The 26,103-nt window shown below is 43.3% G+C and overlaps 1 protein-coding gene across 1 annotated transcript in view; it reads right to left on the reverse strand.

Annotated features, from left to right (window-relative positions):
- The window catches only part of JMY (junction mediating and regulatory protein, p53 cofactor), a 273,665-nt gene that overhangs the window by 30,446 nt on the left and 217,116 nt on the right, over window positions 1–26,103 (reverse strand). The window contains exons 7-9 of the mRNA XM_030193232.1: window positions 25,337–25,423; window positions 16,788–16,883; window positions 12,773–13,316 (exon numbers count right to left, since the gene is read on the reverse strand). Coding sequence (XP_030049092.1) covers window positions 12,773–13,316; window positions 16,788–16,883; window positions 25,337–25,423 — 727 coding nt within the window. The remainder of the gene's footprint in view (window positions 1–12,772; window positions 13,317–16,787; window positions 16,884–25,336; window positions 25,424–26,103) is intronic.

Here is a 26,103-nt window from a genome sequence, read left to right on the forward strand (position 1 = left end):
GCTAATACTAATTGTACATTTTCTATATAATTCTTATAAATTTCTTAAATATTTCTTTTTTTTTTTAATGTTTGAATATTTTTATTAACCATCATCACAATACAGCAATGTAAACTTATCCATTTTTCCCCAAGTTTCCCCCCTCCCCCCTCCCAGCTCTATTACAACTGTCCTTATTGGGTTAATCGCTGAAATCGAGTCCACAGTTCAGAAAATGGGTTGTACCTTCCCATTCTTTTGTCCGTTAGCTGCTCCAGCTCCCCGACCAGGGAAAGTTTCAGAGTCCAGTCCAGCTCTGAGGGAGCCATCTGTTTCTTCCAGTGCATTGCAATGACACTCTTAGCCACTGTTAAACAAATCCTCTTAAGGCATCTTTGCCATTTAGTTCCTCTTCTGTTACCAAGACCCAGAAGACACCATTGCGGCGTATATTGGAACGGCTTATTCGTGCTTTCTGAAATTTTTGTCGTTACAGTTTTCCAAAATGGTTGTAGAGTTCGGCACGACCACCAAATATGCAAAAATAGTCCCCTCCTACCAAAGCCAGATAAGGATATTACTGAGTGTGCCTCGTATCGTCCCATCTCGATTCTTAATACAGACGTAAAAATCTTGGCCAAGGTGTTGGCAAACCGCTTGGGTGATATGTTGCCTAGCCTGGTGCACCCTGATCAAGTTGGTTTTGTAGCAAATAGACAGGCCTTGGACAACATCCGTAGAACGCTGGATCTACTCTTTGCAGCTCGGTCGAGGGCCTTGCCAGTGGTATTACTGGGGTTGGATGCGGAGAAGGCCTTCGATCGAGTTCACTGGGGATATCTGGATAAGGTTTTGAATAGAGTGGGAATTGGCCCCTATTTTAGAACTTGGATTCAAGCACTATACACCTCGCCACAGGCCTGTGTAAGAGTAAATGGCGGTAACTCGGGGATGTTTGGCCTGGGCCGTGGCACTCGCCAGGGATGTCCTCTGTCGCCTCTGTTGTTCGCTCTGGCGATGGAGCCCTTGGCGGTTGCTATTCGGGAGAACGTTGATATTACTGGAGTGCGGGTGAGGGCTAAGGAATACAAGATTGCTTTATTTGCGGACGACGTGCTCTTATTAACTAACCCGGTAATTTCCCTTCCAAATTTAATGAAAGAGATAGGGGCCTATTCTAGGATATCTGGATATAAACTCAACGCGAGTAAGTCTGTTGGGCTGGCTGTGGGGATATCGCTGGAGCGATTGGAGGCGTTGAGGGCCTCCTTTGCTTTTAAGTGGACAGACCGGGACATTAGATACTTGGGGGTACAGATTCCAGGGAACCTAGCAGATTTGTTTGCAGTAAACTACCCGGCTCTTCAGAAAGAGGTACTGAGGGATTTAGATAGGTGGAATGTGATGGATCTTTCCTGGTTAGGGCGAATAGCTGCACTTAAAATGAACATTTTGCCCCGCTTGCTGTACTTATTTCAGGTACTGCCGCTGCATGTCCCCAGGGCATTCATATCTAAGCTTCAGGATAGCCTGATCCGTTTTGTTTGGCATCAGAAACGACCACGTTTGCCAAGATCCTTCCTGTATAAAAGTAAGCGAGCTGGAGGTCTTGGAGTGCCTAATCTGTATTGGTACTATTGTGCTGCGCAGGCTAGATCGGCTGTGGAGTGGTTCCGAAGGGCAGATCATAAACTGTGGGTCCATCTTGAACAAGATTTAATCGGTTCACGTAGGCTGGGGCACTTGATGTGGCTTCCGGGTAAATATAGGGGACAAGTTGACCGGTTTCCGCCTATGATGCAGGCTACATTTTACTACTGGGACCGAATGTTCCGGGAGCGCCGGCCTCCAATATCTGGACTGGCCCCGATTGTTGACAATCCCCTGTTTGGTCCGGGAATGGGGAACACAGTTTTCCGTAAGTGGGCTGCCTCGGGAGTGGAAATGTTGGGTCAACTACATGTAGGAGAACAGTTAGTGCCCTTTGAGACATTGATGGCGGATTATCGGCTTCAAACTTGTGATAAATTTGCTTATGGGCAATTGATACATTTTCTGAAAGAGCCTGCTTATGTGGAGTGCCGGAGGCGAGAAGTTCATCCCTTAGAGGAAGTGTGTGTGGACTCTCGCAGTACACGTGGACTGATAACTTTCTTATACGGTTATTTGGGGACGCATCTAAAATCCTCCCACTTGCACCGTAGACGATGGGAACAGGAGTTGAATTTTACTTTACCTGATGCGGATTGGTTGCAATTGGAGAAGTGCATTTTGAAATCCTCTATAGCAGTGGCTGTTAAGGAGAACTCGCTTAAGGTATTCTATAGGTGGTATCTTACTCCGGTACGTTTGCATCACATGTTCCCTAGAGTAACTGCGAGTTGCTGGAGAAATTGTGGAGGAGTTGGGACGATGGGCCACATTTGGTGGTCCTGTCCTAAAGCTATAGCTTACTGGAAGGGAGTTCGATCTCGCCTTCAAACCTGGTTAGGCAGATCTGTGCAGTGGCATCCTTTAATTTTCTTGCTGGGGCAGAGACCCATGGGCTTAACGGGTAACCAATGGTTTATGATGAGAGGGTCCTTGCAGGCAGCTCGTTTAAACCTGGCAAGAAGTTGGAAATCTCCGCTAGTACCTTCATTGGTGGGTTGGATTACAAAGGTGCATTATGTATGTGAGATGGAGCGATTGACGGCAGTTAAAAAGAAAACCTTGCCTAAGTGGGAAAATGTGTGGAGACCGTTTTTGGATGCTTGTTCTGGATAATTAGTTGATTGAATTGCAAGGGTGGGAGGGGGGGAGGCAGGGGTGGAGGGGGGATCAAGGACTCAATAGGGTAGTAGAATAGGGGACTTATAACCTTATAAACTGTTAAATCCTGAAGTAAAATTGGATGATGGAATAGTGCTGTTATCTTTTGATATTGTAAGGTATTTTGCTATGTTTACTGCAGAATTGATATGGTGTGAAATGTTGTGCATTGTTCTTGGTTTGCTTTGTCTTAATGACACCTAATAAAGACTTCTATAAATTAAAAAAAAAAAAATAGTCCCCTCCTCATCTCCACACCTCCAACAAAGTGGGGATGCCGAGGAAAACATAGCATGTATTCGATGCGGGGTATAATACCACCGCGACAATATCTTAAAGGCATTTTCTTTTAACAACACACAGTTCAAAGCTTTTTTGACTTCTACTACTATAGCCTTCCACTCATTTACTGTAAACTCACGTTGCAGATTCTGTTCCCATTTTATCATATAAGCACATTTCTCAAAAGATCTGCCTCTAATAAATTTGTACAACATAGATATAATTCTTCTCATTTTCCCCAATGATCCCCACAAATTTTCAAGTTCCTCATATTCTTCCAGGTCTCTCCTCAACCACCCTTTTTGGCTCATATAATGCTTGACTTGTATATAAAAATAAGTATCTCCCGCACCTCTCCCACACTGTTCCCGGATCTCCTCTAACGGCTTTAGCTCCCCATCATCCAGGAGATCCCTGAAACAATCAACCCCTCCTCTTCCCACCACCCTGCAACCTGGTGTCCCATTCCTACTTGAAAAGCCGGTTCCCCACTTATACCTGCCAGTGTGGAAGTTTTCCTCTTCAGCCAGAACCTAGTTCTGAAAGAAGCCCACAAGGTTAACAGATGGTTCACAAATGGGTTTCTTTTCATTTGACCGTATATCCTCGGTTCCATTGAAGCCCATATAACCGACTTCAATTTATAACCCTGCACCATCTCTTGGTCTAAGCTAGCCACCACCAATGGAGCCTCCTGACTCCATGCCACTACGAACTTTACCTGTGCAGCCCAAAAATACCATTCCAAATTTGGCACCCCCCTTCCCCCCAGGTCTACCGACTTCCACATCAATTTCCTATGTATTCTCAGTGCTTTACCCCCCCCCCCCCCCCAATATAAATTTCATAATCTCTCCCTGAAGCTTATTTATTTCCCTTTTAGGTACCTGTATGGGCAAAGTCTGGAACAGGAACAAAATCCAGGGTAAGATATTCATTCATACTGTGGCTATTCTCCCCCACCAGGATAGCCATTTACCCTGCCATCCCGCCATGTCTCTATGTACTTATTGAAACAACAGCCCATAATTTAGTGGGTATAGCTGATTCAACTCAGAGGGTATCTGGACCCCTAAATATTTGATATTTCCCTTCTTTAGTCGAAATGAGAACCCCTGAAGCACTTCTACCATTCTACCATATGGGATAGACACCCCCAGGACTTCAGACTTGTCATAGTTTATCTTAAAACCTGAAATCCTACCAAATTGATTGAGCTCTTTCACCAAGTTTGGTAAAGTCGTCAGGGGACTCGTGACAAAAAACAGAATATCATCAGCAAATAATGCCAGCTTATGTTCCCTGCCCACTACTACGATCCCTTTTATGTCACCTATCTCCCTTATCCTCTGCGCCAGCGGTTCAATCAATATCGCAAATAACAAGGGAGATAGTGGGCAGCCTTGCCTCATACCTCTCCCTATCTTAAATGCATTGGAATACCCCCCGTTTACCTTGATCCGCGCCGAGGGTCCTTCATATAACCTTTGCAACCATCTCAAACAATTAGCCAGCATTCTCCCCGACTTATTGCCAAATTCAAAAAACTTGTGCTGGCGACGTTTCCTCAGGAACTCCACCCGTTCAACCTGTATTTGGTCCAAAGCCGCCCTCCATTTACGTATCTCCCACAACTCCTCTCCTAATCCCCCTTCCTGATGCCTACGCTCCCAATAGGCTAGCCGTTCCCTGGCCTCCAGTTCTTTAGCCTCCTGTTCCCGCTTTTTCAGGGCACCCCATTTAAGTGTCCCCGCACCACCGCCTTTAAGGCATCCCAGAGTGTTCCCTCCGATACCACCCCCATGTCATTCATACTACAGTAATCTTGAATTACCTTACGTATATCCTCACATACCTGTTTATCGCCCAAAATTCCCTCATTAAGCCTCCAAAATCTCTGTTTATCCTCCTCTCCCAACCCCTTCAAGTCAAGCTCCACTGGGGCATGGTCAGTGACTGAAATGGACCCCACATCTGCATCAATGACATGTTCCCATAAGACACGGCTACACCAAATCATATCTATTCGTGTATATGAGTTCTGAGAGTGAGAAAAAAAATGTATAGGCCTTCTGGGTCGGATGTTTAAGTCGCCAAACCTCTAGGAGATCTAATTTCGAGGCAAGTGCCCTCAAACTCCGAGCATGAGGCTTGTGTGCTGTAATGTGCCCCTTAAGAGTGGTCCATAGATGTATTCCATAAATTAAAATCTCCCCCCATAATCATCCCACCTCTTTGAAATTGAAGAAGCTCCTCCCTTATATGCTCAAAGAACTCTCCCTGCCCTGAATTAGGTGCATAGATATTCACAATTGTCATAGATTTCCCATATAAAAGCCCTCTGACCGCTAAACAGCGTCCCAATTCATCTCTATAAATGTCATCAGTTACAAATGGAATCCCTTTCCGAATATAAATGACTAGACCTCCCACCTTTCCCCCTCTTTTATCAAAGTGTGCAATACATTCACTGTAAGCCCTCTGTTGTAATAGATGTGCCTCTCGGCGTCTAATATGTGTCTCCTGCAGCAGGACTATATCCCATCTACTCCTCTGTAACTCCCGATACACCAAATTTCTTTTCCTCTGCGAATTTAACCCGTTCACATTCCAAGTTCCCAACCTCAACCCTTTCCCTCCCTGCACCCCCCTCCCTCCCCCTTGTTGCTGAGCGGTACCATTTGCCGCCAGCCTAGTACTGTAAGGAAATAACCCCTCGCCAATGCTGGCACCCCCTTCTCCCCCACTGTTTCCCCCCCCCCTCCCCCCAAATTCGTATTCCCTCTCCCTCCACTCCACCTTTCCCAAACTCATTACATTATAACAGTGTAATAGACATCCATTTCTTAACTCATAACAGAAGAAAACTATTGCAAACCCTGCCTGGCAACCCTCCAGGGCTACTCGACAGCCTATAACTGTGGTGAACTGAAACCAGTAGTCTCTCATACTTTCCTTCAGGGTACTCTGTCCATTTCTGGCATCTGGGAGCCAGGCCCTTTGCGAGAACTCGCCTTTTGCCACGACGATCCTCTCTTCGCGGTTGCTGCTTTTCCTGGTTTTCCTGTCTCTCCTTCAGGAGACAAATTTTTACAGCCTAGCTCCTTCAGCACTTTCCACGCTTCAGCCAACGAGGTCACCCGCTTCGTTTGGCCCTCTGCTGTAAGCTGCAAGCCAAACGGGAAAACCCATCTGTACCTGTAATTGGCCTGTTGAAGAAACTTGGTCAGGTCCCGAAACTCCCGTCTTCTTTGCAGCGTGCCCAGAGCCAAGTCTTGAAATACTAGCACTATTTGATTGTCCCAGGGAATTTCACCCATCAATCGTGCCTTACGCCAGACCTGATATTTGATCTTATAATCCTTAAAGCATGCCACTATGTCTCTGGGCTGCCTATCTCTTCGGGGTCCCAGGCTTCTGTGTACCCTATCAAACTGTATCTCAGTCCCATCTCCATGCCATTGCTTGTCTCCCTCAGAGGCCAAGATAAAAGCACAGATTGCTCTCACCACCTTAGTACAATCCATATTTTGGTCTGCTTCTGGGACTCCCTTGAATCTTAAATTATTTCTTCTGGACCTATTTTCTAAGTCCTCAAGATCCAGCTGCATTTTATCTTTCCCTGCACGCAGGGAACCAATCTCATTTTTCAGCTCCAAGATGTCTCCCTCCACGTGCTCCAGTGCTTCCTCAGCCTGCTCCACCCTACTGCCAATCTCTCTCACCTCGTTCTGGATGTCCACCACTGCATCCTTGATTGTTTTCCTCACTGCTGCCATTTCAGCTTTAAGCGCTTTAAACCAGCGCATTACCTCCTGCTTTGTGAGTTCATTTTCACTTTCTTGCTGCTCCATCAGCCCCTCCGTTTCAGAGCCCGAGTCCGCCATTTTGTCTCACGCCTTGCGCGGGGTGTGACTCGATGCTGCCACTCCATCCCGCTGATCGGCGCTATATTTAAATTTTTCTAGGCGCTTTCGGGTCGCCATCAATCTCCGGACTCTGACCGCCTAAATTCGCGATCGCGGTTTCAATGGGGGAAAATCGCTGCTTTCTCTGCTGCTCCGACGGAGCTCAAACATCAAGCATCCATCTCCGACGGTGACGTCACTTCCTCCTCAATATGATTGCTTGCTAATACACTACCATGTTTTATCATTATCGTGTTACCCAAAATCTTTCTGTTTATTACTAAATGTATACTTTATCATGCATTCTCACTATTCATGATGTATTGTAAGCCACATTGAGCCTGCAAAGAGGTGGGAAAATGTGGGATACAAATGCAACAAATAAATAAATTAAACACCCTGGCACTGAAAATGTGCGGCTGCTGTAGCTAGGCCAAAGGGCAAGGCCTGAAACAAAAAATGCTTGCCCAGCTAGAAGAAACCTTGCTACCGATAGTTGATAGGAAAGTTGACAGCAGTGGCGTAGCCAGAAGGCAATTTTTGGGTGGGCCAACAGGTTGGATGGGTGGGCACTCAGTTGCCAACTTTCTGAAAGAGAAAAACCCACCACCTGATGCACCCGTGCTCTGCCTCACCCCATGCTCCACCCCTACTTTGCTCCCAATAAATTCAATGAGGGTAGCAGTGCAGGCCACACTGAAGCTAGAGGGAAGTTCAAAAGACTGCACTCTTCAGTCCCCATTGAGCCATGGTCCCCCAACACATTTATGCTTCTCCTGTATCAGGGGTTGTCAATTCTTTTGTGACCACAAACCCATAATAGTGGCCAAATAAAATGTGAACCCCCCCCCCCCCCCCGGAGGTGCATAACAATGTACCATAGAGAGCCCACTCAAATTGTGACCCCAAATGTAGGTTTTGTGACCCCATTTGGTATCCCAACCCACAGTTTCGGAAGCTCTGTCTTATATGGTATTGAAGCCAAATACATTCTGCATCCACAGAACCCCCTGGCCCTTCCCCAACAGTGGATGCAGAGCAGGGCTAGGACACTTCCCCATAAAACTCACCAAATACATATTTGTCTCTTGTGTAATCTCAATAACAGACGTGTGAAGTAATTCAAGCTACTCAGAACCTAGATCAAATCTATCATTCCAGCAGTAGCTCCCAAAACAAGGATTCTACCTATGATATTTTAGGGCCCTAAATATTACAGTGATGCCCTAAAATATCAACATCTATTAGGAAAACTGAACAAGCCAAATTACTACAGAATGCTACATAGAAAATTCATACTAAAAGAATACCTTGGTCACACACACAGAACACAAATGCCAAATACAGAATAGGTGACCACAAATATAAGCATCAATTAAACCGAAATCCCAAGAAGCCAGCCTTTTCATGTAGTACAATACCAGAGAAATAGAAAGAGATGTATTTCCTCCTATACTGTGCAAAAAAGAAAGATGACACATGCTATGGATGGTGTTAGAGGAGTGCAACTAGGGCAACTGCCCTTGGCCTCCTGGCCAGAGAGAGCCCCAAGCCTGCCAGAACTCGAAGAAGGTGCAGCCTGATAATGTGCTTTGGGGTCCCTCCTAGATTTCTGCCCTGGGCCCCAGCCATATCTAATACCACATCTGGCAGGATGTACATTTCAAATCTGACATATTCTAATCACAAAATAGAAAATAAAAATATTTTTTCTACCTTTTGTTGTTTGGTCATTTTTTTTCTCCAAATAATGTTCATCCCAGGCTTTGGTTTCTGCTAACCACTGCCTTCTCTTAACTCTCTCGCTAGGGTCTTCTGTCCATTTGACATTTCTTCTCTCTTCATGCTCACCATCCATCTTTGTGCCACTATCTTTCCCCATCCAGCTTCTCTCTCCTCCCTCTTTCCCCCCGCCTGCCTGCATTTGGCTTGCCTGCCCTCCCTCCTTTTCTCACTTGTTCTGTGTGTTTAGTATTTGACTCCCTGTTCTTTCATCCCTTAGCTTCAGTACCTCTTTCCCTTCCCTTCTCCCAGGTTTAGCACCTCTCTTCCTTCCAGCCAATCAGCCGCCGCCTCCCATGAGTACAACACCTCTCTCCCTCCCCCCCAAGGGTCCAACACCTTTCTCCCTTCCCTCCAGACCCCCCCCCCCCACAAGTTCAGTACCACTTCTCTCCCTTCCCTCCAGCACCTCCCCAACAGCTCCAGCATCTCTTTCCTTCCAGCCCCTTCCCTCACAGCTCCTCTCTCCCTACAGCCCCCCCCCCCATATGTCCAGGACTCAGCCAGCCACTCCCACAGGGCAACACTTCTCTCCCTTCCCTCCAGACCCCCCCCCCCCACGTCCAATACCACTCTCCCTTCTCTCCAGCCTACCCCCATGGATCCAGCACTTCTCTCCCTTCCCTCCAGCCCCTCCCCAACAGCTTCTCTTTCCCTCCAACCCCTCCCCCCACAGCTCTAGCCCCTCTCTCCCTACAGCCCCCCCCCATATGTCCAACACCCAGCCAGCCACTCAGCCTGCCCCTCCCTTCCCGCCAGACACCACCCCCCCCCCCCCCGCCCGGAAGGTCATCTCTGTCTTTTTCCTCCCTTCTGCTGCTCCTTTCCCTGTGCTCTCACCTCGTTCCGCGAGTCCGGCACTTCAGTTTTTTTTCTCCCTGCTTCTGCCACGGTGCTTCTTAGTACTGGCGTGCACTGCGCAGCGATTCACAGACATGGGCCGGCTCCGAGGTTCCCTCTGCCACGTGCGTCCTGCCCTAACAGGAAGCTGCATCGGAGAGGGCGGGATGCGGAAGAGCGAACCCTGAAGCCGGCCTGTGTGTGTGTGAATCACTGCGCGGTGCACGCCAGTACTAAGAAGCACCGTGGCAGAAGCAGGGAGAAAAAAAACTGAAGTGCCAGACTCGCGGAATGAGGTGAGAGCACAGGGAAAGGAGCAGCAGAAGGGAGGAAAAAGACAGAGATGACCTTCCGGGCGGGGTGGGGGGGGGGAGTCTTCAGTTGGAAGCACTGCTGCACAAGAAAAAACAAAACGAACAATTGAAGGAATCGCCGTGGGAGCGGAGGGAAGGGAGCGAGTCAGTGGCATGCACCATTCCTGGGTGGGCCTTGGGCAAATGTGGGTGGGCCTGGGCCCACCCAGGCCCACCCTTGGCTACGCCTCTGGTTGACAGAGACTTAAAAAGTGTACCACTATATGATATATTGATATTGCATATTTATACGTGGAGGGGGGGTTTATGACCAATGATTATTGTAAGCTACCTTGTTTTTCAAGGTTTCTGCCTTGTGGTAAAGGTGTCCCTTCTTTTTTCTCACTGAGGTCTTTTTTCTCCACATTTGTTGGGTGATATGAAATCCCTGCGATACAGATAGTTTGGTACAATTTTCTTTCTATGTTGGTTTGTGAGCTCAATTACCCCAAAATTGACTGGATAAATGTTATGTCAGGAAGTGCTAGCGAGGTAAAATTTCTAGACATAATAAATGACTGCTTCTTGCAGTAACTGGTCCAAGAACTGACAAGAGGGGAAGCTACTTTTGATCTAGTCCTTAGTGGAATGCAGTGCATAGTATGAGAGGTTAATGGTGTTGGGTCTGCTGAGAAACTGTGATCATAACATGATTAAATTTGAGCTATTTGAAGTCATTAAGGAAATCTACTGTAGCAGCATTTCATTTTCGAAAAGACAACTATGATAAAATGAGGAAAATGGTAAAAAGAAGCTAAAAGGATAAGCTGCAAAGGTTAGGACTTTAAATCAGGCATGGACATTCTTAAAAAATACCATCATATTCTACATATTCCACGTATTAACAAAGGTGGAAAGAAGAGCAAACGACAACCAGCATGGTTAAAAGGTGAAGTGAAAGACTATTAGAACTAAAAGAACATCCTTCAAAGAATGGAAAAAGGATCTGAATGAAGAAAATAAGAAGCAACATAAGCACTGGCAAGCCAGATGCAAAGCATTGATAAAGAGGGCTAAAAGAGAATATGAAAGAAAAACTTGCTGTAGAGACAAAAACTCATAGTAATAACATTTTCAGGTACATCAGAAGCAGAAATCCTGTCAGGGAATCCATGGGACCATTAGATAACGAAGGAGCAACAAGGGTACTTAGGGAGGGCAAGGCCAAAACGGAGAGATTGAATGAATTTTTTACTTCAGTCTATATGGAACAAAATGCAAGGAATCTATCTATAGCAGAAATGGTTTTCAAGGGTGATGATGTAGAGAAACAGAAAGATATCTCAGTGAACCTGGAAGACATACCGAGCCAAATTGACAAGTTAAAGAGTGATAAATCACCACTCCAAGGTACTGAAAGAATTCAAATATGAACTTGATGATCTGCTGTTAGTGATCTGTAACCTACTGTTAAAATTGTCCATAGTACCTAAAGACTGGAGGGTGGCCAATCTAATGGCGATTTTTAAAAAGGGTTCCAAGGGTGATTCTGTAATTTCGTTTAACTTCAGTGCAGGGCAAAATACTTATTCAGCCCCTTACTTTCTGTCACTACAGCTGCCTCTTGCCCACAGTGCCTTCTTCATTAGCTTGATCCTACTCACAGACTCCCATCCTGAGCCCTTTGGTCAGTAGAACTGGGATCATCATTAGGAAGCCAATTGGATTGCCATTGCTGCTATTGACACTGGAAGTAGGTTCTTATGGTGCTATATGAAACAGCGCCAGAAAATACCACAACAACAGCGCTGAGGAATTACTTCCTCATGCTCAAAGCTAATAGTATGCAAATGATATGCACACTATTAGCTTCAAGCATGAGGAAGTAAATCGGGCAGATGGTGCCTGGCGCATGCGCTGAAGAGTCGCATGCGTCAAAGAGGAGGAAAAAGTGCCGACTGTGTCAAGAAAGGTTTTCTTCTCTGAAGACATTATGGAAAGGTAGGAGTTCTGGCCATGGCAGAAAGATTGACACCCACTTTAATTATTATGGGCTCATAATCAAACCCACCACAATGATGAAGCAAAAAAGAGATTTTCTGCTTGCCCAGAAGGAGGAAACGAGGATGAACACCCCCATCACGACAGCCAGGACGAGGGTGAACCTCTTCTCCTTGGCCTGGGCTGGCTTGCCAGGCTGCTTCATTGCTTGCTGGGTTACCCAATGGCATAAGGTTCAGGGTGCTCTTCTTTGAGCATCGTGCTGAATAGAAAATTGCCTAATTTAAATGAGAATAGCATGCTACTTCTGCCACGCTCACTGTCCCCCGTGCTGGAGCCCTTTGAGTGTTTGGCGCCAGCAAATGCGGACGCTAGTCTGGTGCTAAGGGCCTCTAGTGCCCACATTTGCTTCTGAGCATTATGGCCTCAGCAAGTCTGCGCTCACTGTCTCAAGATTCACAAAGTCCGATACCAGTCTAGGAGTTCAGGTACCACAAAACTCAAACTCAGTGACAGCCATGTGCTACCAACAGAGAAAAACAACTGCTTAGCAAAATTGTGGTTGCCAGGGTGAAATTTCAAGCTGCCATGGCAGTTTGTGATTTATTGGGCCTTGAATAATGGTACACGTATTTGATTTAAAGTTACTAGAGAGTCCCTACAGAGGGGTCTGTGCTGGATAGATGTTATTTAAGAAAAAAAAAAATAGATCTACAGATAAAAATCTGTAAGTAGTGGTTCTGTTGATCCTTTCTAAAGGCAAATGCTGAACACAGCTCAAAAGCTTATCAAGTCATTTATGCAGAAAAAACACAGTACTTTATGATTTTTGAACTGCAAAGACAGATACATACAAGAACCAAAACTTCATATTACCTCTCCTCCGTTGCAGGCCCTCTAATGCTCCGGTCTTCTTCAGTTTCTTCCTAGCACTAACAAGCTGACTGCTGTCAAACACATAAGATGATGGGGCACTGGCAGACTTTGGGACTCTGGGGTCCTTGTTCTCCTTTTTACCAGGGCTATCTATGATTTTTTCTAAAGAGTCAATGGATTCCTCTTTTGTAGGCAGAGGAGGTGGGGGTGGGGGTGGGGGTGGAGGAGGATATACTACAGTCACAGCATCTGGTTCAAGTCCATCACTGGAAAGAAGAGGAAGAGATGCTGTATGAGACAGTTCAGAGGTAATGCCTTTGGGAGGTAATGAAATTTCATCAAGTTTTTCTAAACTTCTGGACTCCTTAGCCTCCAGAGGCTGGAGAACGTCTCCAAAGTGATCTTCAGTCTTTTCCTGCTTCTCTATGGTTGCTGGGAGAGAATGTGGCTGATCTCCACAGGAGACTAAACCCGTTGAACTTTTCCTTCTTGCATGAGCCAATCGTAGCCTGGTTGATTTAAGAATCACCTGCCCAGGATGGCGCTAAAAATAAAACATTGAAAGCTGTTAAAATTATTCTGCAGCTAAATCTCACAATATGAGCAATACTATTTTGACACATTTTGATTTCTGTAACAAAAAAATTAAACACAATTTAAAAATGTTTATGAAAGAATGAGTGGTTAAATACCGGGGTAGGAGAAGCTAACAAATTTCTTCTTCTGGTTTCTTATTTCTTAATGTTTCATATTTATTTGTTATACTGCCAATCTTGAATTAAAAACTAAGCAATTTACAATTCAAAATCAGGGGAACAAAGAACAGACAAACCCACAATATTGAAGTATCAAACTGACAGGAGAGGAGATATAAGGGGTGGGGGGAGACACCATAAAAAACAGCAGCTCAAGTCATTGTTCATTTCAAACAAGCCAAGCCTGAAGAAAGCAAAGCTGAGTCACACCAGAGGAAAAGTCTGACATAGGTTTTCAGAGAGAGCTTAAATTTCTTGAAAAAGGACTGAAGTCGAATGATAAAGTGGTCAATATTCAGCCAGCGATAAACAGCAGGTTTTTTTTTTTGGCAGCAGCCAGCAGTATCCCCACATATTTAATGCCAGGCCAGGTCTGGACATCGGCACTGAATATCCAGTTAAGTGTGATATTCAGCACAACTGGATTAAGTTAAACTGGATAAAGATAAGACTGCATTTTATGTGGTCCTACTAATCCAGTTAAGTACTGAATATTGACACTTAAACAGATAAGTACCAACTCTGTCCCAGACTGCCCACAAAACAGCTGGTTTTGGCTTAGGCACTAATTGGGTACATTCAGCGGCACTATCCAGTTAAGTGGCGCTGAATATACCTGGTTAGCCTCGGAAAAGCAATTTAAATGACCAGGAGCCTCCCCTGGCCGTTTAAATTGCTTTGAATATCGACCTCAAAGTCCTTAGTATTCCTAATGGCATAGTCTTCCAATTGTACTGATTCATTTATAGTTGTGCTATTTTTTTTTTTTTTTTTACACGATTTGCTACAATACAGTTCAATTTATACTTCTATCCCACAGGTTCCCTAAAAAGAGTTTATTGAAACATACAATCTAAAAGATACTGGGCATCCCCAGGATATACAAAATAACAGGTTAAAGAGATACAACAGAAAAATTCAATTTAAATCAACATCTCTTAAAAGACTCAAAAAAATACATATTGAGTGCCTTTGAAAGGCATGTAACTAGGTATTTGCCCTATAAATGAAGGTAATAAATTCCACCAATATGGGGATTGGTAAGAAAATAGTGAATAGTGGAGTGCCTCGGACATCAGTACTGGGGCCAATTCTGTTTAATATATTTATGAGAGACATTGCTGAAGGGTTAGAAGTAAAAGTCTGTCTTTTTGTGGACAACACAAAGATAAAACATGAGAAGAGATCTCCAAAAATAAGAAGAATGGTCAAAGGTCTGCCAGTTAAAATCTAATGTGAAGAAGTGCAGAAATATGCACGGGGTACAGAAATACAAAGGAGATAGGTGGCGAGAGATTGATGAGCACAGCTCAGGAGACGGACTTTGGGGTGACGGTGTCTGAGGATCTCAAGGTGCTGAAAATGTGACAAGGCAGTGGCCATGGCCAGAAGGATGCTAGACTACATACAGAGAGGTATAATGAGAAGAAAGGAGGTGTTGATGCCCCTGTACAAGTCACTGGCGAGGCCCTACGTAGAATATTGTGTTTAGTTTTGGAGGTTGTACCTCACTAAGGACGTAAAAAGACTTGAAGCAGTTCAGAGAAAAGCGACAAAAATGGTATGGGGATTGCGTCACAAGACATATGAGATCAGACATGATGACTTGAAGATGTATACCCTGGAGGAAAGGAAAGACAGGCATTCAAATATTTGAAAGGTATTAATATACAAACAAAACTTTCAACAGTGAGGAAGGTGGCAGAACTAGAGGACATGAATTTAGGCCGCAGGGGGGGCCACCTCAGGAATAATGTCAGGAAGTACTTTTTCACGAAGAGGTTGGTAGATCCTTGGAATGCCCTTCCCTTGGGAGGTGGTGGAGATGAAAGCAGTTACCAAAAGAGGTCCAAAAAATTCCACAAAAGTCCAACGCAGAAAAGAAACAAGTGGAAAAACAACTTCAAGGGATCAATCCAAGACAAGAGATAAGATGCTCCAAAAAAAGTTTTTTGGAGCATCTTCTCTCTTGTCTTGGATTGATCCCTTGGAGATGAAAGCAGTAACAGAATTCAAAAATGTGTGGGATAAACACAAAGGAATCCTGTATGGCAGTGGTTCCCAAACCTGGTCCTGTACCCCAGCCAGTCAGGCTTCCAGGATATCCACAATGAATATTCAAGAGAGATTTGTATGCAGTGGTGGCAGTACATGCAAATCTCTCATGAATATTCACTGTGAATATCCTGAAGAATACTCACTATGAATACTGGAGGAATAAAGGAATGACCTCCCCTTACATGGTCACTGACTCCCTCCCATCCCCAAAGATGTACATTTCAACCTCTATGACAGCCTCAGACGTATAGCCAGTCCTATTAGTGCAGCAAGTAGGTTCCTAGAGTAGCATCGTGGCTGGTGCACTGAACTGTGGAGAAGGAGAATCAGGCCCATATCCCACTCTGTTACACTTGTGGTGGAATGTGTCAGCTCTTCAAAACTCACCACCACATATAGGTTACCCCTTCACCCATAAAGGCTATTGTAGTGGTGTACAGTTGGGGGCGGTGAGTTTTGGAGGGCTCACTATACAATATAAGGGAGCAATGGTGAGATATGTACCTGAGAACTTTTATATGAAGTCCACAGCAGTGTCCCCTGGGGTGCCCCACTGCTCTACATTGCAAGATGAATGGTAAAGAACTATAATGACCTGGTGTTTCCAAATCAGCAGTTTTGCTCTTTAATTATGCTACAATTATCTATTATTAGTTCCGTTCTTATTATCAGTATATATGCTATTCATGTTCCCCTTGGCACTGTAATATTGATTTTAACAAATGTTTAGTTCAAACACCACAAATTTTACATTTTAATCTACATCCTTTTCTTCTCTTTTGCTGGCTACAGATATTTGTAGAACATGCATTGAGCTACCACATGTGTTCTACCCAGCGAAAGTGACAAACTATGAAAAAAAAGTACATAAAACCTATAGTGCTACTAGTTATAAACTACCAACAAGCTAATGCATTCTGAGGCAAAAATGGAACAGCAGCAGGTGGCCATGACAACTCTGCTAGCAATTTGTAAGAGTTAACAGTGTACATTATACATATTTTTATACAACCAGCTTTTCTTAAAATATTGTGTCACCCAGCAACAGTATGCATTGTAAATTAAAGCAATTTTTGTTAGCTGAAATTATTTTTACTATGCTAAATGTTTATTTGAATTTACAAAGTCTACAGTATTGAATGCAGACAGAATTTGGGGGGGGAAATTCAATGGAAAACATTCCCTTATGTCCCATATCTTACCTGTTTAAATGTGCGGAGCCTGTCCAGTGTTTTCTGCCGTTCTTGACTAACCCAAGTACTCTTTTTTAATTCTTCATCTACCAGCTGCTCTCGTTTCTGATAAGACCACACAAACAAAAATAACATGTAGCATTAAAGAAGCATTTCCATAGTCAAACCAATCTCACATCACAATTAAAGGCAGATGTTGGAATGATTGTCAGAATAAAAAAAATCCCCTCTCTACATTTACTTCAAACAACACGGAGTGCAATTTTCAAAATCTTTTACTTGTGCTTATCAGCTGTCTGAAAACTGCCCTACTTCAACATGGCTAGAAAATCCATGCACTGGACAATGTATAGATTTTTAGCTCTTACCGAGAAGGAGAATTCCAGAGGGCATGTTTAGGACAAGTGATTAACATTTTCAAATCATTCTGTGTCTTTTTCCATAAATAATCTGTCTTCAGTATTCAACAGCAAATTTCAAAGCAAAAAGCACATGTATATTTTCCCTCCAAAAATGTGTATCTTAGAGGTAGGGAAAGACACCTTAAGGTTGACAGTGAGTAAAATCTCAGTTTGTAACATTGTTGGCCAACTCTAGCTGCCTTGTAGGGCAGACTGGATGGATCGTGCAGGCCCTTACTGTTACTATGAAAACTGATACAAAGGTCACAAAAGCAAGGATGGCCTTTGACTCAGTGGGTATTATTTTATAACTACTACTATAAATCACTGTTATTTTATAACAGGACACTTATATGAGAAGTCCAAAAAAGGCTACTATTTTATAAATGCAACATAGGATTCTACATACCTTTATAAAATAGGCTCCCAGAACCAAACCCAAATAGTGTGAAAAAGGCCACATACAAACTTACACCTCCTTTGAAAAAGGTATAAATGTGTGTATGCATGCTACATGTGTATTCATATTGTACAGAAAGAAATGCACAATACATTGTGACTCCATCTCTGTTCTGCCCAAATTACCGAGGAACACCTAGATTTTATGCATTTGTGCAGCTGCGCAATTTTATAAAAACCCTTTTCTGTGTGTAAAACAGTATTTACTAGTAAAAAAGGCCCGTTTCTGACACAAATGAAACGGGCGCTAGCAAGGTTTTCCTCGGAGTGTGTATGTTTGGGAGAGTGTATGTGAGAGTGACTGTTTGAGAGTCAGAGTGAAAGTGTGAGTCCAATCCATGCTCCTCTGTCACCTGGCCCCTCCATTCATCCCTATCCAGCATTTCCCCTCTCTGCCTGAGGCCTGCCCTGCAATCCATATCCATCCATGCCCATCTGTCCCCGTCAGACGCACGGAGTTAAACTTTCTAAGATGATTCAACAACCTACGGGAAGGGAAGGTAGTACAACAACAACGGCGGCGGCAGTTTTTGGCGTTCCAGCGGGGGGGGGGGGGGGATCGACAGGTTCACGGGAGGGGGGGGGTTTCGAGGGGGCCATAGCGCGAGGGGGGGGGTGACAGCTGATTCCGAGGCAGGTTTCCCTACTCCTCCCCTTGCCTTGCAATCAGCTGTTTTGACGTCAGTGACGTCAGTGCGTGTCTGCCTCACAGACCACCTCCAGCCAAGGAGCCACGGTCCCAAGCACAGAACGTTGGAGGTGAGAATTATTATATAGGATGTGTGTAAAAAAAAACTTGTAAAATTCTCCCCAGCAGAAAACTGCTACCCATAATATATTCTGAAAGTGATCTATCTCCCTTAAGCATGAGCATTATCCGGGATACATTTTTTTTTCTGGCTTATGACCGACTGAAAAGCAGGTTTTATAATCTGGTGAGCTATATTTTTATAATAAATATGTACTTTTAACATATTAAACTCTATAAATGGCTGTGCCTGTATTCAGACATAGCAAACCGCCTATGGTGCCGAACTCTGAAGGGTCCAACTACTCAAACAAAAAGAGAAGCGCGCATGTTCCTCTCTTTATTTTAGGGCAGTGGTTCTCAGTCCAGCCTTTAGGAAATACCCACCCAGTCACTCAGATCTCCAGAATAAGCACAATGAATAAGATGAGAACAATTTCATGCAGCTTCCACTGCATGTAAGTCTTTCTCATGCAGCAATATCCTGAAAATCAGACAACGGGTGTGTCCCAAGGACTAAGCTGAGAATTTCTGCTTTAGGGGCATGCACTTCAAAGGAGAACCACTGTGGCAATGTGGCCCTGTTCCACTCCTCTCTCCAGTTTTGCCTTGGGCACCAAAATGTTAAATTCAGCCCTGCAAATGAACCTATTTTTTTCTTCACAAGAAAAACATTTATTTATTAAGGTGTATTAACCACCTTTATGAAGAGATTCACCCAAGACGGTATACAGCAGGTACAGTTTAACATAAAACTTACAATGCTGTTTACAGCATAATAGCAAAATGACCAAGTATAAACATAAACACAATAAATGAGATAAACTTGAAAACAGCAAATTGAAACCAATAATAGGACTACCATGAAAACTACCACAAAACAGTATAAAAAATATTCAACTGCACTGAAATTCAAATATCAGAGATGAAGTAGAGGTAGTCTCGAGTTATATGTAGCCCCTCTGGGAGTAAATTCCAGAGTGTGGGGGCTACTCCTCAGAAGGCTTGCTGGCGGGTATCACACATATATGAGAAGGTGAAACATCTTGAAATTAGCACAATGCAGGATCCAAAACAGTACTTTTTTTTTTTTTTTTAACCAAAGGGAGATCAAGTCAGACATACATTAACACAGTAAATGATGGCAGATAAAGACCCACATGGTCCAACCAGTCTACTCAACAAGGTGGCCAGAGATGCACCTGCCACTCTGTGTGAGCCACAGCCAGGGCCGGTGCTAGGGTTTCTGGTGCCTTCCTGCAGCCTATTAGTTGGCGCCCCCTACCCATCCAGGGGTGGGGACACTATGGCTCCGCCCCTTTCAGTAGCCACACCCACTGTAGCCACACCCCTTTTACCAGCCATGGCACATATAAACAGGCATCACTGAAAATATTACACCTGTATAAGAGAAGAAAAATAACTTGTTTTGTTTTTCATTATAATTTCTGTAAGCTGTAACAGCTCCAGTATACCCAAAATGACACAAACCAAATTAGCATACAGACCAGGAATTAGGAGAACAGTCTTGCCAAATCTGAAACAATATGTTACTAAAATCTCAGAACCTAACAAACAGATCCCTATTCAGACAATTGGCCTTGCAGTCACACATGCAACACAGATATAGCCCTCTTCAAATTCTTCAAAAAGTATTTCTCTTCTTTTTTTTTTTTTTTTAAATCATTTATAATTTTTCATTTTACAAGGGTCACTTGCAAACAGTAATACAGAGATGACTGCACATTAATACAAGATAAGAAGAAAACAATCCCAACTAGATATATGGATTATATACAATCTTTCTCTTTCTTAGACCACAAAGTGAAGAAAAATAGGGAGAGTGAGATAAGACAAGGAGATCAATTAAACAGAAAAAAGAAAACATGGTATTAACCTGATTATCCCCAGATATTACTCATCTAATACATTATTCCACATTGATCATCTGGTGCTTCCTCAAGACCAAATACGGCGTATAGTCAATTCATTTTATTGAGAACATACTTATTGTCCAGATTTTAGTTAGAAATAATACATCTGATTACATTCTCTCTTTTAAAAACCAGAAATTATTGAACAATACATATACTTAAGTCTCTAATTCAAATCCCACTGATTAAAGCAATCCCAGTTTTCACAGGCTTCACTCCTTTCGAAGTAATAATTAAGGAAATATTTCTGAGGAAAACTTTAGGAGTCATACCTGGAACTCTGGGAAAAACAATAATCTCGACATTAATCATCCACCTTATCATTCAAAGTTTCTGGTCCATTATCATTTTCAGGATCATAACCACTTCTAGCTTATGTAGAACTTCATTTATTATATCAATTTTTCACTCTCAAAGGGTTCAGTCAAATTGTCCATGTAACTCCAATAAGATTATATCTGAAACAAAGTTATTTACTACCGCCGTCAGGTCCCGAAGCGCCTTCCAGATGGCATTCAATGTAACCTCCACAGAAGCCAAAAACTCCAAGGTGATTTCTCTTGAAGTGTTTAGGAGTGGTTCCGCCGATTCGGGTTCTGCTGTAAACGTCCTCCGTTTCAGCATATGCCTCGAACTCACTCCTCCACTCCTTTGGACATGGTGGTTGAATAATTCGGAAGCGATGAAGTTGTTTTTCCAAGTCCAAGAGCATCGACGCTCCTTCGCCGGCGCTAATCAAAGGACTCGCCAACTCTTTCATCTGTGGGCAGTTCGACGCGTAGCAGTCCCGCACTTGCTGCTCAGAGGACAAAACGCTGCCCATCAGCGGCTGACCGCCGGTTTTTCCCTTCCTCTCAGTTAAGGAAAGTGCAATTGCAGAGAGGGAATTTACATAAAGAAGACAATGAACTTCAGAGGGCAGTTGGGCCGCTGGGCATACGAACTTCAGGTCACCATCTTACCACTCTCCCAGTTTGGGACACTCTTTGTCTGGTTTCTCCTCAGAGGCCTGTCTGATATGGGTAACCCTTCAGCATAGCCCTCTGACATAGGCGGTCGGTGGCCCAACTGTTTGGGGAGGCTAAAGGGGGTGGGGTTATGGGTGGAGCCAGGGGCGGAGCTTATATCCACAATTGACAACACACAGAAAAAAAAATAAGTAAAAATAAAAGTCACAATTAATACCTTTTATTAAATTTAGATATTAGATATGTATCATATGTCAAAGAATAAAGTGGTTGCTCAAAGCATATACTAACCACAATGCTCAACTGTAAAACACTATGCACAAATTTGTGCAAAAACACACTCAGAACCTTACTGTACCATAACACTGGGCAGACCCTAATAAACCAATATACCACCCATATGGAAAATGCAGACCGTCAACAATATGAAACAAGGGATCATAATATCACAATTCTCATGTACAGCCACAAAACACCCTTTTAGGGTGGATAATGTTCACAATGAGCTCCTTTTATTAACGACCATATGTAGATCCTTCAAGAGGTAGTGTGTCATGATTTAGGCTCTACACCCTTTCTGATGTTTTGGTGCCACCTCAGTAAGGCCAACACACAATCTCTCCACTGCAAAACACTATACACAAACTTGTGCAAACACACACTCATAACCTTACCAAACCATAACAGCACTAATTCCAAGGACAGGAGGAGCACAACCTTATGCGTGGAAAGGCAGAACTGTAATTACACCAGTACACAACCTAGTGAAACAAAAAAACAAAACATAATGCTGGCAAATACTACACGCTAGCAGAATACTGCATCTTGATCACGCATGAAAAACACATGACACAACAGATATGAAGGCAAAACTGGAAATTTAACAAGTCAGACTCGGCATGTAGCAATACTAGAAAAATTGAAACTTACATGCAAAATATCACAGATGCACATTTCCAAAAGCTGATATTTCAATTAATAAATTCAGAATAAAATTCTTCTTTCTACCTTGTTGTCTGCGCATTTTATTTTTGTAGTCAGGCTGGTCCAGTGTCTATTTTCTGTTTTTCCTGTTTTTGCAGTATTCCCTGTCTGTTTGACATTTCTTCTGTCTTGTCCACCATTGATCTTCCATCTGTGTCCCTACTGGTCCCGTCCAACATCTCCATTCTGTGTGTCCCTGTCCCATCTGCCCTCTTAGTGTCTCTGTCCTCCCATTACATTCAGCATATTCCCCCTGTGTCTCTCTGTGTTGCTCTTTCCTGCATTTCATCCTGTTTGTCCCTCCCCACCCTACCCTACCTCATTGTGTCCAGCATTGCCCCTGTGTGTCCCTTTCCCTATGCTTTCTCCATGCCCTGCATCTCTTCGGTTTCCCTGACCTTCCTCTGTCTTTCCTTCCTCCTGCACTCCTACTCTGGGGCCTGAATGCCTTCCAGTATTGCTCTCTCTTGGTTCTCCAATATATCTCCCACTTTCTTCCATTCTGTCAATTCTCACCCCCCGCCCCCGCCATCTACCTTCTTATTCTCAGACGAGGAGAAGCGGAGCGGAGGGCTGCTTCCTGCCCTTGGCTGTTTCACACCAGCATCCTGCGCGAGAATAAAGAAAAGCTTGATCGCTGAGGGTAGCGACACTGCAGCGATTAAGGCAGGCTGCCTCGATCTTCCCAGTGATGCCTCCCGCCCGCGCGGAACAGGAAGTTGCATCAGAAGAGGGCGGGAGGCATCACTGGGAAGATCGAGGCAGCCTGCCTTAATCGCTGCTGCGCTGCAGTGTCGCTACTGACAGCGATCAGGGCAAATTAGCAGCACCATCGATTCGATCGGACGACCGACTACAGATGCCCGCACCTGAAGCCTACTACAGAGCCTGGAGATCGTGAGGGGGGACACACACACCGATCGCTGCAGTTAAGACCTGGTAGGCTGGGTTTTAGTTGCTGCAATGCTGCTGGACATTTGGAGCAAGAGACAGACGGGGAAGCTCACAGCTGGGCTGGGGAGGCTTAGCCTCCCCAAGCCTCTTATACGGGGCGCCTATGCCCTCTGAGTCATTGAAACACAGAAGCCCCTCCACCACTACAAGGTGGTGTCCCTTCGGAGGGGCAAAAAAAAAAAAGTATTTATTTACTTTCCTCCTTTCTTCTTCATTTCTTGCCCTACATCCGTAAGTAAAAGCTGGGTCCTCTGCAGATTTGACTGGAGGAGGATATAGTATGGATCCAGCGTCTACATATTTTCTCCATCCCTGTGCAGTTTTTCTTCTCTCTTTCTTTTCCCTCATCTCCATCAGTATGCATCTCCTTCCTCTCTCTTCCCTCCCCCTCCATCCATCCATATGTATCTCCTTCCTCTCTTCCTTCTCCTCAATGTCCAGCATTTTTCCTCTCCCCCCTCCATCCATATCCAGCATTTCTCCTCTCTCCCCTCCATTCATGTTCATCTCACTTCCTCTCTGGAGTCTTTCATGAGGTACTTTGTCAAATGCCTTATGAAAATCCAGATACACAATATCGACCGGCTCACCTTTATCCATATGCTTGTTCATCCCTTCAAAGAAATGTAGTACATTGGTGAGGCAAGATTTCCCTTCACTAAATCCATGTTGGCTTTGTCTCATTAATCGATGCTTTTGAATATGCTCTGTAATTTTGTTCTTTATAATAGTCTCTACCAATTTGCCCGGCACCGATGTCAGGATCACAGGTCTATAATTTCCCAGATCACCTCTAGAACCTCATGTAAGCCGCATTGAGCCTGCCATTGGTGGGAAAGCGCGGGGGTACAAATGTAACAAAAATAAATAAATAAAAATAAAACTGTTTTAAAAATTGGCGTCACATTGGCCATTCTTCAATCTTCCGGTACCATGCTTGATTTTAAACATAAATTACATATTACTAACAATAGTTCTGCAAGTTCATTTTTCAATTCTATCAGTACTCTGGGATGAATATCATCTGGGGTCCAGGAGATTTGCTACTCTTCAATTTGTCATAAGGAGAACATACACCTTATACCTTATGGAGCTTCAACGAGGACTCCAAGTTCTCCCCATCTGAAAAGGCTGGAAAATAAACCACCTGATTCACATGAAAAGGAAAAGTTACTTTTGGCACCCATTTATGAGAGGTAATTGACTAATGCAAGTTAGCGAACTGGAATGTGCTGTGCCATGCAATGCATGACATACACATGGCGTGCCCGTGCTTCACCCACTAGTATGCCCCTCTCAGTGTTATGGGTTAAATGACTTTGGAGCATACTTTATAGAATAGCACCTAGTACTTTTGTGCATAAATGGAAATTATTGGCACCTCTGATGTGTGTAAGTGCTAGTATTCTATAAACTACACCTAATAGCAGGCACAACGTTAAAGAATGAGGGGGACAGTGAATTGTGTTTAAACGCTGCTTGGACTTTCAGCTTACCTCCATGAAAAAATAAGTTGGCATGATTTTATGAAGTCATGCACATTGTACATAACTGTAAAACAATCACGGAACATAGCAACATTCACTTGTTCAACTACAGCAGGAATCTACTGAAAGACAGTTACTGCCATGATACTTTCTTACTGGTCTACATATTGCAAGAGCACTCTATTATAAGTCATACCCTTATAAGCAACAAATACTGTATTGGCAATCACTACAAAAGCTAAAACCTTTAGACAACGTATGTGCTGGAAAACCAATTTCCATAAAAATGGAAAGAAGACAAATAGTCCTATCACGCTTCCTTTTTTTTTTTAAGTTGTTTTTCTATCTCACTATCTATATTAAGCTTAGCCAATCTAGTGTTATCATCATCATCTAATGTGGGATGATCTAAATTTGTTAGGAAGAGAGTAACTAGAGTGGAGGATTCTGCTGTGTAAAAATGTAGCTATTATTTTCATGTTCTCATTTCATAAAAATTATTGAACTAAAAAAGTTGTTTTTAATTTTTAAAAAATCAGATAAAAACATGTTCCTAATTCATGGTTAAAGAAAAAACACAATTATTAAAAGACTTCTTTTTTTTAACAGAATGTAGAACTTACTAGTTGCACAGCATGATGTGTTCTGTATTCTTCATCACTCTGAAGGTGTTGCTGGATCTTTTCAGCATGCTTTGCAATACAGATTTCCTGCAGAAATACAAAACATTGCCAATAAAATGATGGCAGTACTTATGGCAACACTTCTGTTCTTATAATTTAGGACTAATTACATTAAAAGAAAAACAAATGAGGATCTATAGTCATGTAGCCTAACCGAGCAAAATGAAGAAACATCCAATAAAGACAGAGAGGCTGATCACAATACTTTTGTAGGTTGATATATCTACAGAAATTATGACATTCTGACAGAAACCTCTTTATTCAAAACCTTAAAAGCCAATAATAAAATCTTGTATTAGATTCTCCATTCTACTGGGAGCCAATGGAGTTTATTAATTTATTTATTTACAAGCCGTAAAGCCCGTTACAACGGGCAAAATTTCTGTTGTATGTAATGAAATAGTAAACGGGCAAGATTTTTTATTTGTGAAATGTAATTTAAAAGTTGATGAACGTAATGTCAGTTGATGTGTATAGTACAGGTTTATATACTATGTTCTTTGTGTAGACAGCATTAGATCCTTCAGAATTTGAACCTTGTTATTGACTTATGTGATTTCCCATATCACTTATTGTTCAAAGAGAGAGAGAGAGCGCGTCTGTCTGAGAGACAGAGAGCATCTGTCTGAGACAGAGCAAGAGAGAGTCTGCCTGAGAGAGAGAGAGAGAGAGAGAGCGTCTGTCTGAAAGAGAGAGAGAGGGTGTTT

The sequence above is a fragment of the Microcaecilia unicolor genome, chromosome 2, assembly GCF_901765095.1.
Source record: "Microcaecilia unicolor chromosome 2, aMicUni1.1, whole genome shotgun sequence".
NCBI lineage: Eukaryota > Metazoa > Chordata > Amphibia > Gymnophiona > Siphonopidae > Microcaecilia > Microcaecilia unicolor.